At 38.0% G+C, this 16,468-nt stretch overlaps 1 protein-coding gene across 5 annotated transcripts in view; it reads left to right on the plus strand.

The window, feature by feature from the left end:
* The window catches only part of RNF111 (ring finger protein 111), a 33,185-nt gene extending 17,194 nt beyond the window's left edge, over window positions 1-15,991 (plus strand). For 2 of the 5 annotated variants that reach the window (XM_005419676.3, XM_031055990.1), the window contains exons 7-13: window positions 232-583; window positions 2,196-2,321; window positions 2,974-3,100; window positions 10,439-10,531; window positions 11,457-11,552; window positions 12,393-12,520; window positions 13,045-15,991. In XM_005419676.3, coding sequence (XP_005419733.1) covers window positions 232-583; window positions 2,196-2,321; window positions 2,974-3,100; window positions 10,439-10,531; window positions 11,457-11,552; window positions 12,393-12,520; window positions 13,045-13,162 — 1,040 coding nt within the window. In that variant the 3' untranslated portion in view covers window positions 13,163-15,991. The remainder of the gene's footprint in view (window positions 1-231; window positions 584-2,195; window positions 2,322-2,973; window positions 3,101-10,438; window positions 10,532-11,456; window positions 11,553-12,392; window positions 12,521-13,044) is intronic. The other 3 variants (XM_005419677.3, XM_005419678.2, XM_031055991.1) reach the window with 2 other exon arrangements.
* Window positions 15,992-16,468: the final 477 nt, after the last annotated feature.

Raw genomic sequence — 16,468 nt, forward strand, 5'->3', positions numbered from 1 at the left:
TTCTTTTTGCCAGTATTGGAAAACGGAATGCTTTTGGGCTGCAGAAAATGCAGATTTCTTGTAGGGTATATTTGTAGAATCACTTTATTTAAAAGTTGCATAAACACATATTCCCATGTTGCTACTGTTTAAACTGATGTAATAATACTGAAACGCCTGTGTGAAGATACTTCTTAAAATAAATTTGACCAAAATTGACCAAATTAAAAGCACCTTATGTTTTCATTGCAGATGCTTCCTTGACCAGACCTCTTCACCATCAAGCTTCTGCATGTCCTCACTCTCATGGAAATCCTCCTCCACAGCCACAACCTCCACCTCAAGTGGATTATGTTATCCCTCATCCAGTGCATCCCTTTCATCCTTCGATCTCCTCTCATGCATCTTCTCATCCTGTTCCACCTCCACCACCAACTCATCCCTTAGCCAATGCAGCTGCTCCAATACCACAGCATCTCCCTGCAACACACCAGCCCATATCCCATCACATCCCTGCAACAGCACCTCCAGCACAGAGGCTACATCCCCATGAAGTGATCCAGAGGATGGAGGTCCAGAGAAGAAGGATGATGCAACACCCAACGTATGTCACAAATCTACTCAGAACAATAGCTAAACATATAATGCATTTCCCTCAGGTTTGTAAAGTGTTGCATGTGACTCTCAAGCTGTATGTTGCGTGGTTAGGGACTGTTAGTGTTGAACCATGGTAAGAGGTGTCTTTACAAATGGTCACAGGCACATGAGCATTAGGACTGACCTCTCAGTAGCATCTCCAGGTAAGGCACAAAGGGGCATGCAGGATAAGGGGAGCTTGTTTCTCTTGCCCATTATTCTGGATAATAAGCAGGAATTCCTTTTCAAGCTCCACAGTCTGGAGAGTGCATAATAAACTCTGGTCAAATGTCTCTTGACAGCATGTTTTGCCTTGTTGATGCAGTTAAGATTCTTTTTATATAACCAATACTTTAAAATAAAATGGACCAATTATCATACCGGACCATATACTGGGTTTTATTCAGATTAGATACTTATATATCTTTACTATGCCTTTTGCTTTAGAAAAGGAGGAGACTGAGAATGTCATCAATGTTGCAATGTAGCTACTAAAACATGCTACTATTGTTGCTTAACTAGATTGTTGATACTAGTATCATCAGATACTAGTTGATATTAGTAGTATCAGGTCACTAGTAGCTTCGTATTCACAGAGTAGCTGAGCTTGTTTTAATTCTGCAGGTAATGTGTTTAGATATCTAAGAGAATTTCAGGAATGAGCTCTCTAATTTTTGCTCCTGACTTTGTTATACAAATTTGACTGGTAACTAACTTGAAACTCGTTTAGAAGTTAATGCTTAAAGAGAATTCTGCTTTAACTGCAGCTTTTGAGGCAGTTTTCAGGTTAAGTATCTATAGGCAGTAACTGCCCACAAATGGCATGTGACAGAGAAACCAGTGGCTGTGAGACAGCAAGGCAGCATTTTGGGAAAGAAATAATTGTGCTATCAATCTTATCAGAGCTGGGCATTTTCCAGTAGTTTAGGGATTGGAGTTGTGAATATTGGCAATTCTGCAGCTTAGTGATTTGTATAGAAATATGAATACTTATAGGAAATTGTAGGCAAATGTTGATGGTAATATTGTGGTAAAGTGGGAAAGTAACAGAAATCAGTCAGCAGGAGTTAAGTGTTTTTTTCAAATCCATAGTTGTTCTGTACCAGCTGGCGTGGATAAAAACTGTGTGCCCAGTTTACCTGAGCTATGATGCAAACGTGTTTCAAGGAAAATGTCCTCTGATTAGTGTATTAAGTTTCCCCTAATTGCTTTTGCTGGTATAGTTTTACTAGAAATAGTCTGCAGCAGAGCTGTGAATGACACTGAATCTGAGCATGACTGTCATGTGGCCCTTCCTTTCCTACCTGCCCTTTGAGGTTAGGATTAAACACTTTCTCAGTCTCTGTAGTCATGACTGCCAAGTGAAGGGCAGGTCACTGTAGCTGAAGCTGGTTTGGTTCTGAATATGAAATCTGGGTTTACATTAACTTGTAATTTATATCTAAAGTAGAAATTAAAATACTGCATTGTGAGTTTCTTATTCTAAAGGCACTTGGTCTGTAACATTTTGGTTATGGGCGCTGGTTTCTTCATACTAAAAAGTATGTGAAATTAATTGTGGCTGTTCTTTGTCATTATAGACGTGCTCATGAGCGGCCTCCTCCACATCCTCACAGAATGCATCCTAATTATGGTCATGGGCATCACATCCATGTGCCTCAGACTATGTCTTCCCATCCTCGACAGGCTCCAGAGAGATCTGCCTGGTGAGCAATCAGACACTACTTGAGCCTTGGGACTCTGGGCAGGAGACCTGAATGTGCTGATCACAGTGCTGACAATGCTGGCTGTGCTTTTAAAAGCTGCTGCATGCACCTGTAGTTTAAAGTTTGTAGATGTTGATATGACTTTGAAATATTACTTGGAGTACTCAATATCTTAAATATATTTCTAGTGGTTTTTAAGGTTTTGTAGTACAGACTAATATATTCTCTCCCCTCTTTGTTTGAACTTATTTACAATTGCATCAGGCCCACTTATGAGCATGCACTTGCATTCCACAATATATTTATTATTAAAAAATATACTTTTGGCCATTAGTGAAGAGGTGCATGCATGACAACTGCTGTTCCCACAGCATGTGCTGCAGGGAAGACTCCACATGGATAATATTACTGGGCTCAGTAAATGTGGAGTTTTCTAGATTTTTTTCATACTAAATCTTCATAGCTGTTTTAAATATAGCTTTTAGTTATGATAGGAAGATTCTCCAGCAAAGTTTAAATATGGCTAAAAAAAAAATTGTATGTGAAACTGTTGTTGTAGCTGTACTATTTTGTAGGCTCTCCAAAGCAGAGGGATTGTACCTAGCAGGCAAGCTGTTCCTTTACTGTAATGCCACTTTTGTTCATGTGACAGGGAACTAGGAATTGAAGCTGGTGTGACTGCAGCTACCTACCCTCCAGGGCCCTTGCATCCTCACTTGGCCCACTACCATGCACCTCCTCGACTGCATCACTTGCAAATAGGAGCTCTTCCTCTAATGGTAAGGAGATAGCTTATGGAAAGTTATAATCATTGATTTTTGATTTTGTTTGTAAGGAAAATGGATGTGTATACATTGCTGCAAATTGCTTATCTGAAAATATTTCACTGTCTGTCCATGTGTTGCTCCCAGTGAGGGTGCTTGAATAGACCCATTGTGTAGTAAGAGGAGGCAGTATAGGGACATCTATATTTCTAACTTCAGCTCTTGTAAAATGAAATATACTTGAATTAAATTGTCACTTGCATTGCAATGCATTGACCCTCTGCATCTGATTTTTAAAGTTTAGATTATTCAGTTTTGGATTGTTAAAAGTACCAGCTTTCCACCCAATGCATGAGAATTAGCACTGATTCTTTCTTTTTAAGGTGTGTATACACACAGCTAGAATTCCATCTAGAGATTTGATTGTTTTCAAATAATATTTATTATTCATCACCTAATTCTGTGTGATCAAGTATATAATTCTGTAGCATGAAGTGTTATACTCTGCAGGAAGTGTGGCAGTAAGGTCACACACCCTGTTACGTATAATTTTTTTTAATCTGCAGTGGAAAACCAAAACAAACCAGCATATTTTTACTCTTGTTAGAGAATATTATTTTTGAAAGAATGCTTATAGGTATAGTTAAATTTTTTCTTAATTTTGTTTAATGAAAATTCACAGAGAAACAGATTTAGTTTGAGTATATTTAGTGTTTCTGTGTGGTCAAGAAAGAATGTTTAATCCTCTCAAAGCTAGTTAATCTAATCAAAATTGTGAGTTCATCTGTAAATGAATGCTAAAATCATAGTGAAAAAAATCCTGCAAGTTACATCCTTTCAAAATTCCTCTGTTAGTAGCCTGAATTGACATTTGGGGCTTGAACTGTAGATTTACAACCAGACTGTAGTAACTGTCTCCAGTCTGGTCTTGCATTGCTTGTTCCTCACTCTTTAACTACCAGATATGATGATCCTTAAGTACCTCCCTGATAAATGAGGGTTGGTCATTCGTGGGTGCTGCTGACATCCTTAGCACAGACTTTCTAAAGCAGTCTGTAGAATTTGGTATTTTCTTGTAGCCAGTGAGATTTTTAAAGCATAACCTTCTCCTGTGCATCATCTCTTCAAATTAAGTTTTTCTGCATTCTTCAGTTAGGTGTCTGCTTTTTCAAGTGCATAAAAGATGCTTTACACTCTTATATTTATTTAATGTGTTGTACTATAACAGACAGCATCAGATGCTTTAGATTCCCCCCTAATAGTTCAGGGAACTGTAGTTGTGCTAGGAGGCAGCCAGTTAAATCTGTGCCTGTTTTAGCTCATTTTTTATCAGGGCTAATAAATAATCTGTGGGATTTACTTCGATTATCACAGTGAAGTTTCTAGAAATTTAGGAGTTTAGATGATCCTTATATTACAATGTGATGAGAAACTTTTAATTGTATTTTAATTTTAATTGAGGTATTCCTACAGGTAAAATGTTATGTAAGCAAATAGTTGGGATCCCACACTTCATCTTTTTAGCAGTAGAGGAGAAGAAAGCTATGGTAGAGAATGTTCAGAAGTATTTCCTGAGTGTGTGATAAAATATTTTAGGGATTTATGCCCCTCTGCTTGGCAGCTGCAGTTTCTAATTGGTAAGAGTGGCAGATGAAATGAGGGTCTTTAAGTCCACAGAAATTTGTGCAAGTGTTTGTGTAGGGATATTTGAGCTTTATAACAGCAATTAATGAGGGGCTGAGTGAAACTGAAGTTTGTGTTTTGAGGCCTTGCACACAGTGCACTGCCAGCATGTTTGATCATGAACAGGCTGCTCTGAGCAGCACAGGAATTCCTCCAATGCTTGGGATCTGGTTTGAGCCTTGCTGTGATCAGACCCAGCACTGTGGCTTTGAAGTTGTGTAGAGTCTTTGACTAATTTAAAATGTATTCACACACTAGGAGAACATGAAGGTAGGTTAGAGCTCTGCTAGAAGTTATATATACAATGAGTTCAAAGCATTACAAATGCCTTTTGATGATTCTGCCCCTTCTATAGCAATAAAGAAAGTCACAGGTTTTGTTCTTGTGTGTGTGTGAGTACAGCAGATCTGTCAGCAAAACTTATTTTGAATAGAGAGCAAGTAGTCAGTGAAGTTTTTCATCAACAAACTTGACTGGATTTTAAACAAAAGTGCTGGTTTAGGCCACAGATTATTTGCACCTGCCACCTGTTTTTTTTCTCTGTAACTTTAGGAGTGGGGTGGAGGAGGAGAGGCTGAGCTGTGATTACAGTCCCTCTGCAAAGTTGTTGATGTTCTAAGGAGTGCTTTCTTCTTCAAGTACAGAGGGTACTAAACAGAGATTTCATGAGTCATATTTTTTGATGCAGATATCATAAACTGTTTTTTTTTTTTTGAGAGAGTTGTCTTTTAAAGTAACTGATCCAGTCACTCAACTAAGAATTTCATTAGTATTGAATCCACTTTGTGAAATGGCTTGCAGCACAATTGGGAGTGGAGTACTAAAACCCCTTCCAGACTGTAAAGGACATAATGGATTGTTTGGGCTTCAGTGATATTATGTTAACTCTGTATCAGTTTCTGACTTTAATTAGATGCAGGTAACCAAATCTTCATCTACTCAGTGCTGGAATGTAGACTGCAGTTTTAATCCTCAGGGAGACAAAATGATAAAGATATGTGGGGGAAGATAATCAGTGTTCAGCAGCTTTGACAGTCCAAATAGAGGGCTGGGGAAACAAAATCTCCTTTTCTGCTAGTTTGGTTGAAGAGACTTCTACCTGTTTAAGTGTTCTTTCAGGAGGAGTCCTAGATTAAAAGCAGTTAGGAAGAGCTTTCTTCATATCTATCTATCCAAAGGTCAGGCTGCTTCCCTTCTAGATTTAACATCATTACTTTGTGACCATGGCTTAGACTTTGTTACTGTTTTAAGGCCATGTATGTGCTGAGGAAAGAGCTGTTGAATTAAATCCATTTTGGACAGGTACTCATTCTGCTAACTGATAATTTTTAGGGAGACTCAAGGTCAGTGCATGGCATAACTAATGGAACATTAGAAAAGAAGGATGCAGGACACAAAGGCTTTTCATCTATTCCTGTTCTTCTTTGATACCAGTGTTGTTAGATGCCACTTGTGTTTGCTCTGGATTCCTTTGGCTGCTCCTTTGGCACTGCTAATGAAAGGCTTTTTGACTTGGGCCCCTAGCACTGTTTGCCACATCAGAGTGGGCAGGATGGCAATTCCTGTAATTTATTATGGGGTATGGTGTACCAGACTCTTGACTCCAGCTTCTTCTGCCCTTTTGAATGTGAATTTTAGGGGTGAGGAGTGGTGGGGGAATTATTTGGACTTTGTAGTTTGCTAGGTATGGTATAATAAATACCTGGAGTAGATGCAAGCCTTGAAAAGACTCCTTAATTTATCTGGGAACCTGCAGCTTCTCGGTCTGATGGAGATCTTTGGATCATATTTTTACAAAAAAAAAACAACCTCAAAACAACAACAAAACCCCCAAACAAACCCCAGGCAAACCTAAAGTTTCTTATGGTACCTTCATCTCCCTCAGGTGTTTCACATCTAGCTTTCAATATGCTGTGCCCCCTTTTTCTTCTATTGCAGAGCCTTACTGTTTTGTTCCTTTACCTGTGGGTTGATTCAGAGTGTTTGAGGCTGTCTTTACACTTAGTTGTGAAAATCCTTAGGGATTTGGAGGTGTAAGCCAGTAGGTCCCAGCACATTATGGTAGTTGTGTGCTGGTCAGAATAATATTGCTCAGAGTGTAGTCATACAGGTATTGCAGCTCTCAGAGATGCAGCTGTTCTGTACCCCAAAAGTCAACAAGTTTCTGTGTAATACCTGAACAGTGAAGGCTGTAACTTGATGTAGTAAGACTAGTTCAAGATGGACTTCAGGTTTGAAATAGCCTTGATTAGCTGCATCAAATAGAATTGCATTTTTAAGAAAAAGCTTTTGGGGTTTTTTCATAATATAAACATGAACTACTGTTCTTTGGTTTTTTGTAGATTAAATGCTATTGAAGAGCACTCATTTTATGTTCCCCTAAGACACAGGTACCACTGGGTTTTATCGGTGCAGCAGATGGTACTTCATTGGGTTCCTTCACCCAATGACTTTAAATGAAAATTGCAGCTTTTCCCTGTCTGTATTTGGCTTAAGACAGTAAATGATGAGCTTTACTTCTTTTTGTGTATGGACAGTAGCTGAGCAGTTAGTTAACTGAAAAGGCTCACACTGGGGATTAGTTCTAATACATATGAAATTGTATTTATGTGAACCATGGAGGCTGGGCTGGACAAGATTAGTAGTACCATGCAGGGCAGGAATCTTTCCAATGACTGGCAACTGAAAAGCAGGAAGATCCTGCAAAGATAGAGGGTATTTAAAGGAGAAAGGAGCAAAAAAGAAAGCCTTCCCTGCAGGTCAGATGTTTCAAACTGTTGAGAATGTTTGTGTTGTGAATGGTTCAGACTTAGCCTTGAATTACTGTAGTTGCTGCAGATTTTTGTGGTCATGGAAAGTATCAATAGAAAGTGCAAAACAAGAAACAAATTATATTTCTACAGTTCCTGGCAGACTTGTGCTGGAATTTGCAAGTCCAGAATATATTGCTTTAAAGTATATATTTTAATTTTACTGTATCCAAAAGAATCTATACAAACATTTAGTGCAGACTGGCATTGCCTTTAACTGCTTACATTCTTCATTAGCTTTAACATTTTCCTTTTTTCTTACATTCTGTATGAAAGCTTAGTGAAACTCACTTCTGCTTGTGTGTGAAGCTCTTCAAGAGAGCTGAAATCTTTCTGCATTTGAAGCTTGGTGGTAACTGTCAAAGGGATTTTAGTAAGACTGTTCTTAGGTATTATTGATAGTTCTCTCTTGCAAATCTTTTCTCTATCTTGTAGTGACAAATGTACTTAGTTAAAATCTTGCTGTGTTAGCAGACTGCTTATTCTGCAGGTGTAAAAGAACTGGGTTTTTTTTGTTTTGGTTTTTTTTTTTTTTTTTTTTTTTTTTTTTTTTTTTTTTTTTTTTTTTTTTTTTTTTTTGTTGTTGTTCTTAGCGGTGTTTTTTCAGAGTAGCATTTTACCTGACCAGAAATGTGAGCTGTGCTCTCAGGGTATTTTATAAAAGTGCCTGTACATAATGTATGTTCAGGTAATTTGCAGAGGTGTTATGCCAGCCCTGTCAGGATAATATGAAGGCCCATTTATTAGCACGAAAATATATTGTCCCACACAACATTTCTGTTGTCTTGAGTTCAATAGTTTGTTGTGGTAGGTACTCTGAACAATTTTTGGTTTTGTACTGTTAAAATAAATTTTAATAGGTTTCTTAGTCTCCAGTAGCAGAATTTGTTCCATATGGAAGAGCTATCCAGGTGCATGTCACTGCAGTTGGTAAACTGACTGCTGAGGCAATGGAACTGTAATTATGGAATTACAGCAATACATCTGTGACTTTGCCCCTCTTGGAATGATGCAATATCTGCACTAGCAGATGCATTGTTTTCCAAAACACTGATTTCAAGTCCTGGTCAATAAAAACCACGCATTGAATATAACTTCTGAGACTTAGCTTAGTTTTTGTTAGGAGTTCCCTTCCTCTGAGTGGTGGCCATTGATTGCCAGTGGTTATATTAGGCAATAAAATTTCCCAAATGATGCCAGACAAGTCTGTGCCTAGTGAAAACCTGGCACAATAAGTATGTTCATAGTGTGAGTGAGTGACCTAGTTCTTTAAATGCCTCTTCTGTAATTGGAAGCTGAAGTAGAATTACACGCTTAAATACAGAATGAATCATAAATCAGTGATTATCTGAGACAGATTTCTCACAAATCAGCATGTTTTTAATCTACTCCCCCAAAATCCCTTAGTTACAGCTGCAGTTTATATTGTCAAACAGTAAGACCTATGATGCCAACAGATAGTACTTACATGAAGTGTTTTGATATGCATCTTCAGTTTCTATTACTCTGGTTTGTTAAAATTTAAGACCAGTATTGTGGCTGTATTTGTGGCAGATGTTGGCACTACATTGTCATTTAGCAAGCACCATGTAAACTGCTTTAAAAGAATAAGATTCTGCCTTTCTTTTCTGGAAAAAAATTATTTAGGGTAGAGGAATCTTGCCTATCCCTGTCAGCTTTTACTTACAAGACTGGATTTGAAAACTGTAGAAAGGCAGCTTATTGGTCTCTTGTTGGATGTGGGTAGCTTTGTCTAGGTCTGTACTTTTCCACAATGCATTCATTGAATTTTACACCTTTATATATGTTAAACTTGCAAGTGTCTGATGGAAAGAAGAAGAGCAACATGTGAATATGTGACTTCATGAATAGTATCTGGGATTCAGTTTTGTGGACAGCCTCATGAGATGCATGTTGAGCTGTCACATACAGCAGCAGAGGCATTATCAGCTGATAGCACAGAAAGGAAGATGGTACTCAAGTATTTCCAAGTGAATTGCTGCTTACAGTCTTCCTGTTGGTGTGCTGTGGGATTAAATAAACCTCATCTGCTGATAATTTTGGGGTTTTTTCACCTGATTGCTATTGGAATGTTCCTGACAAAAAGTCAATACCATTATTCACTCATCTTGCTGGGGTAAAAAGGAATGCAGCAGCCCTGCAGTGGAGATGGTCCCTGCTATATAAATTATCCTTCAGCTTTGCTCTATGAAAAGTGCTGGTGCTTGAAGGGCCTGTGGGATACAGCACTGGGCTTTTGTTCACTGCTTCTATCTCTTCCTGTGCAAGGAGTTTAGTGGATGCTTGAGTGTAGAGTGTATGTAGAGTTAACTGACTTTAGATGTGAGTTGTGAGTGTTAGTTTTTATAGGCCTCTAAATTTAAACTGTGTTTGAAGATGTTCAGTTCTTTTAAGTCAGATAAGAGTATCTGCTGCTTTTTCCCAGACTGAGTTGTTTAGCCTTGTTTCTTCTGTGGTACCAAAAGCTTATATTTGAGTATCTGTAGTGAGTCCTTTTCATAACTTCATGTGTAGCTGTTAGGTGCTCTGTTTACAAAATAGGTAGATATTTCTGGTGATTTATATAAGGTAGGTTGAGCTTTTGAGACTTGGGAATTGTAATGTGGATGTGGAGAGATTCCAGGAGAGTATCTAGCCTCACTTCTGTTCTGCTTCTGGTTCTGTTTAGCTGTGTCAGAGTGGTGTTTGTGTTGTGCTGTCAGCTGGAATTGTATGCTCAGGCTGAGGAGTGTAAAAAGTGATTCAATGAAAGCAAAAGGAACTTAAACTTTACAAAGTGAACAGTAAAATAGTGAAACTGTTCTGAATAGGTTTAACTTAACATCTGCTGTTTGAATAGGTACCAGACATGGCGGGCTACCCTCACATCCGTTACATTTCATCGGGATTGGATGGAACATCATTCAGAGGCCCTTTCAGGGGCAATTTTGAGGTTTGTAATAGAATAAAATTAGATATATGTCAAAATGTGTCATGAGGGAATATGGGGAGGGTGTGTGATAGAGCTAGTTCTATACATAGATAGAAAAGAATCATAAAGAAAATATCCGTTACTTACAGAATGCCCTTACCATTGTGGAGTGGGACAAAAGCAAATTGAAAAGTTGGTCAGGAAAAGGTGCCCTGGACAATGCAGGTTAGGTGGCAATGACCTGACAGTACATCTTGCTCTGCCCACCAGCCATCAGTAGGGCTGAGTAGGACATTCTGGGTGAAGGCAGGGCTGTCTCTGAGTAACTGTGCCAGGATCCTCCAAGTGAGGCTGAAACTTGGCCATGCTAACAGTGCTGTCCTGTTGAATAGTGCAGGAATTGAAATGGAGTGAAGGAAAAAAGCCAGGAGAACATAAAAGGTATCAGATGCAGAGAGTTAATGACCTAGTCCACTGAAAACCTCTACAGTGACATCTCATGGTTCTAATAAACTCATTGCTGGAGAAGAATAAATCAGTCATTGCATTTCAACTTAAGCAACTTTTTTTTCCTTTTCAAAGCCTTAATGACTGTTAGAAAGCAAATATTTACATAGCATGTTTTAATTGCCTTTTCCTCATTAGACACAGAAGTATGTGTGAACATACTGATAGCAATTCCTATCTGACAAACAATCTCATTTTTTGTCATAAAATAGTATTACCCTAGAACTTAAAATACCAGACTGTGTTGTGTGGGTTTTTCTACAGAAGCCTATCACTTTTCCCACACAACATACTCTTTTTGGCTTTGCCTATATTTAATTAAGTTGGGAAATAAGAGTTTGTCATTCTAAAAATGAAAATGGGTTAGAATAAAATTAATACTTCCTCAATGTAGTTGAAAGAATAGTTTTTAAACTGTTTATTCCTTCATGATTTTTAGGAGCTGATTCACTTGGAGGAACGACTAGGCAATGTTAATCGTGGAGCAACACAGGGAACTATAGAAAGATGCACATATCCACATAAATACAAAAAGGTGAGGATTTCTCAAATCTGTGGCCTGTCTGTAATATTTTTTTGAACTTGTAATAATATGAACGGTTAAAGTCTGCAGAAATATCAGCTTCAAAGAGGGCATGTTTTCTGTATCTTGAAATTTCAAGGATTGTAAACAAAGCTTACAGTGCCACTTGTTTCACAAGGAAAATTTAAAATTAGTTCCTTAGATAAAGAGCTACTGTGATGTGATAAACAGGAGTGCTTTGATATGATTACCTTGTTCAGTAGTTATGAGTAGCCTTGTGGGTAGTGCAATAACTGTTGGTAATAGCAAATAACAGACTTCAGTGATAGCTCACAAACTAAAGCTTTATCTTTGCAATAAACACTTCACAGTGCTTACCTGCTTGGTATATATTAATTTAACCTTTACTTTGAACACATGGGGAAGACTGGAACACACCAGGAGGTTTTGAACTGGGGTACAGAGTTTTGATAACTGAGCTTGTCTCTCAGTTGGAGTTCAGCCTATGACAAGATACAATCCTATCCACATGACACTGTTTTTTCATACTTGATAAATAGTGACAAGACACTAGGTTGAAAGGATTTTTGTTTGCCTCTACATGAATGAAATTAAGATATTTAAACATAGAGAATAAGTAAAAGGACTGGTTGCAGGACTGGTTCCAGTAGACTTTTGCAATTAACAGTAGTTAAACCTGAAATGTCCTGGGTTTTGTTCCAAGTGCTGGTTCATTTTGATTCAAGTACATTTTAATAAGTATTACAAAATGTTTTCAAAGAAATATGTGTTGAATATGTATCAAAAACAGATTTTACTCAGTTTGTCAATAATGTCATCTCTACTAACAAGGTAACAACTGATTGGTTCTCACAGAGGAAACTGCACTGCAAACAAGATGGGGAGGAAGGAACAGAAGAAGACACAGAGGAAAAGTGCACCATCTGTTTGTCTATATTGGAGGAAGGTGAAGATGTCAGGTAAATAACACTGAATATAAGGTCAATGTTCTGGCTTTGGCACCATACTTGAATCTGGTGCCCTGCTTTGCAGTACTGCTTATGTTAACAGTTACAGTTAACAACTGTCATTGAACAATAAAACAAGTTGCAGTTGAAAATGCACATTGTTCAGCTGTATTGTCATTAGGTAGAGAGTGGGTTATTCTATAGTTTGACTGTCTGTGTTAGAGCATGAGCCCAAGCTCATGCTCATGATGCCCTGAACTAATCAGGACTGTCAGTGTTTCTGGAGTAATGCTACTTAAACTCCAGCAGGCGTAATCAGTCTAATACAGCAGAAGCCAGTTGGTGCTTGACTTCATTGCCCATATCCATTTCTTTGGAACTAGACAGAATGCATGTGCAACTGGAAAGGCTATGAAACCTGGGAAAACAGAAAGAACAGACCTCAGTAGCAAAGCCCACACTGTGGTTTTTTTCCAATGGGGTTGTTGATATGGAAATCCTTTATTAACCCTGATGTTTTTGTGTTCTGATGACAGGCGCCTTCCATGTATGCACCTTTTCCACCAAGTATGTGTAGATCAGTGGTTGATTACTAACAAGAAGTGCCCCATTTGCAGAGTGGACATTGAGGCTCAGCTGCCTAGTGAAAGTTGACACTGCTTTCCAGAACTCTTGTCCTCCCTGTCACTCCCTCTCATCCTTGCTGGTACTGCAGTCAACCAAAGATGGCATGACTTACCTGCGCAGATTTGGAAGCATTGAACCCAGAGTGCTGGCTCTGCTATATGGTACAACTAATGCTAGACCTACAGTTTATGTAGAAGACAGTTGAGTTTCAGTGTATTTATAAATTTGTTTTGTTTTACATTTTTTTCTTTAAATTCATTACTGTATTTTTGCATGGTTCCTTGTATTGCATTTGTTTGCACATATTATGGGCTTTGTGACCCCAAACTTGCAGGCAAGATTAGCTGCTTTAGTAAGTAGAATTGTGTGGTCTCTTTTTTGGTTTGTTTTATGTAGTATCAAGCTTTGAAAGTATGATTTCACTCATTACTAACCTTGAATTCCTTAATTTAATCGATCATATATATTTTAGTTGAAATGTATAAAGATCATCTAGAAAAGGATAATATTATGTATTGAGACATTCCTTAATTAGGAAAAAATGGCTGCTGTATATTTACAAGATCAGTTATGAGTCAAATAACATCCTTAATACTGGGAACAGAATATGAATTATATTCAGTTTGACTGATACATATAGCATACTCATCACCAGAGTTTTTGTCTGATCAGATTTTTGTGTTTGTTTTAAAAATTTCAGCACAATGCAGATATATTTGAATGTCAATATTAAACATTTAGACTGCTGTTCAGATTGTATTTATCATTTTCTTCTATGTCTAGAAATTTGAATCCCTAACTTAAATATATGCTGCTGTGAAACAGCTCTTAGTGAACACTAAATGTTGATTTCAGTTAGCTGGATTGTAGATACTTGCAGACTGAAAGAATTATTAGGGACATGGAAAAAGAGCTTAGAATCTGTTTGGTCTTCTGCTAACTTAAGTTGAAGTATCTGCGCACATTGAGGGTTGGTTTTTTTGGAATTTTTTTTTTGGCTATGTTTTTTGTTTATTTGTTTGGGTTTTGTTGGTTTGTGTTTTTTTTAAATATAAAACCATTCAATAAGGACTTAAAGCTGCAGGGTTTTTGTTTGGGTTTATATACGTGAATTCATAGAATTTCTAAGGATTCCAGGCTTGTCTTGGGATTTTTATTAGATTTAAAGTTAATAAAGTTAGCTAAATCCACTTGTCTCTTGTTTTTATTTTTCATTAGTAAGTTGAAAGCCTGTAAATTCCTGTAGAAACTGAGACACAAATTATGTGGTTCCCTAGTTTTTGCCTTGATCATAGATTCCCTCTTTTTAAATTACCAACAGTCCATCACTGATTGAAATGTTTTCTATAGTTAAGATTTGCTGCATAATATAGTATATAGAATTAAGTTATAATGTACTAACATTTTGCCTTTGATGGAGGTTTTAGTCCATATCAGGATTCCAGTTGCTCATCAACATTCTTTGACGTCTAATAGATTATAATTTATTTAAATGTGCTCAACATTGCAAAGTGCAAATGTGCAAAAACATTGAGACAGCATTACTGTCACTTTGGAAAAGATGTTCCTTGGGGATCATATATGAACATGCCAATTAGCTTGCATTAAGCCACCTGCTTTGTAAGTGGATTGAATAATAAATACCTTCAGTTGCTTGTCTTTGTCTTTCATGATCAGATTACGTGTAAAACGGTTTACAGTAAACCTAGAAGATAAACTCTTATGTTTACACTTAAAAAATCCATTTATGAATATTACCTTATCAAATTTGATGCCTGTTTCTGTATGGTTAAAGCTGCTTCCCTTTTATTTGTTTTTTTTTTACCTGTTAGTAGTAGCATTTGCAAGTACAGTGTCTATTGCTGGCAACAAACTTCACACCTCTGGCACTGAGGCTTTAAACAGAGAAATTTTATTCCAGCATGTGTGATAAATGAACCTTTTCAAGCTTAATGGCATTGCTGAGACTGAACTTAAAACCACTTTGCGCTTGTGTGATGGGGGATATGGGAGAGAGGCAACAGATTGGACTGCTTCAAAACCTGACTTGGGTTTATGCTAAAGCTTCTTGAACATTCTGGCTGTAGGAAACTGAAAGTGACTGACTGCAAAGTTGAAGCTGCATTAATCTGTTCACTGCTAAGAATGAATAAAAGTAACTGGAAGGACTGAACAGACATGTTGTGTTTTCCAGTGACTGTTGAAAAGAAGTTAATTGACCACTAATGCTTGAAGACTGATGATACTCATTTCTGAAAGTTTCCAAGAAGGTACTTGAGAGATATGGGAAAAACCCCAGGGCCTCTGAAGTTACTGAGACCCTGGGTACGTGATAGAATCTATTTTGGCTTCATTACAGGACAGAGAAGCACAGGTTTGGGGGGATTTTTTTTCTTTTTAAGGAAATATTTTATGGGTCTAATTTGAGTGCCTGGTACTAGAGGTATTTTAGTGATCCATGAATTGATTTGTTATATAATAGCTACTGATACTGTCTTGCTTTTAAATGTATGCATAACGTTGTAATGTGATGCTGAACACTTAGGTATTTGTCAGGAATCACAGTGTTCTGATCTTAATGCTATTGCAGGGGCTAAAAAGCTGCAGCTTACTTCTGTTCCAGAAGGTTGTGATTTAACCATAGTTTAAGGGAAGGAAAAGGAATAGGCTTTTCATTTTGAAAATTTCCACCACTTACTGTGCTTTATATGCTTAGATGCATTGCCTTAAGTTTTCTGCAGCATCTTTAAAGATAAGATTCTCAACAGTATGCATCAAATTACTTTTCGTATAAAATTCCATTGTCAAAAGAAATCCTTTTGTATGCAATAAATAAAATGGTAGACTGGTATCATTCAAAATCTGTTTCTTTTGCAATTTTTTCCCCCTTCCACTGTCTTGCTCTTGAAGTCTTGATCCGTAAACATTTTCGTTTACATGTGTTACTACTGCAGGTACTGCCTGAGGAAAAACTGTTAGTGAAGGATCAGCGTTCAGCTGAAGTTAATTATCCCGCTAAATGGAGTTAGCGGGGACCTTGGAATTCAGTGCTCATTTTAAGAGTGCAATTCTGGAGAAGAATTGCAAGTAAACCTTTCTGTCGGTTTAGGCAACTGCGGTAGCGTTGAAGTTCCTGAATCTCGGGACTCGTTATTGAACCTTCGGCTGCCTGTCCCGAGCGGGGAGGCGTTTGGGGGCGGCGGGCGCGGCGCCGCTGCGGTTCGGGTTAAACTCAACCGGGGCCTGAGGGAGCTCGGGCCCGGCCCCGCCCTGAGGCAGCCGCTGCGCCCCTCGCACCGGAAGCCCCCGCCGCCCGTTGCCGCTAGGGCGGGG

The sequence above is a fragment of the Geospiza fortis genome, unplaced genomic scaffold, assembly GCF_000277835.1.
Source record: "Geospiza fortis unplaced genomic scaffold, GeoFor_1.0 scaffold171, whole genome shotgun sequence".
Classification (NCBI taxonomy): domain Eukaryota; kingdom Metazoa; phylum Chordata; class Aves; order Passeriformes; family Thraupidae; genus Geospiza; species Geospiza fortis.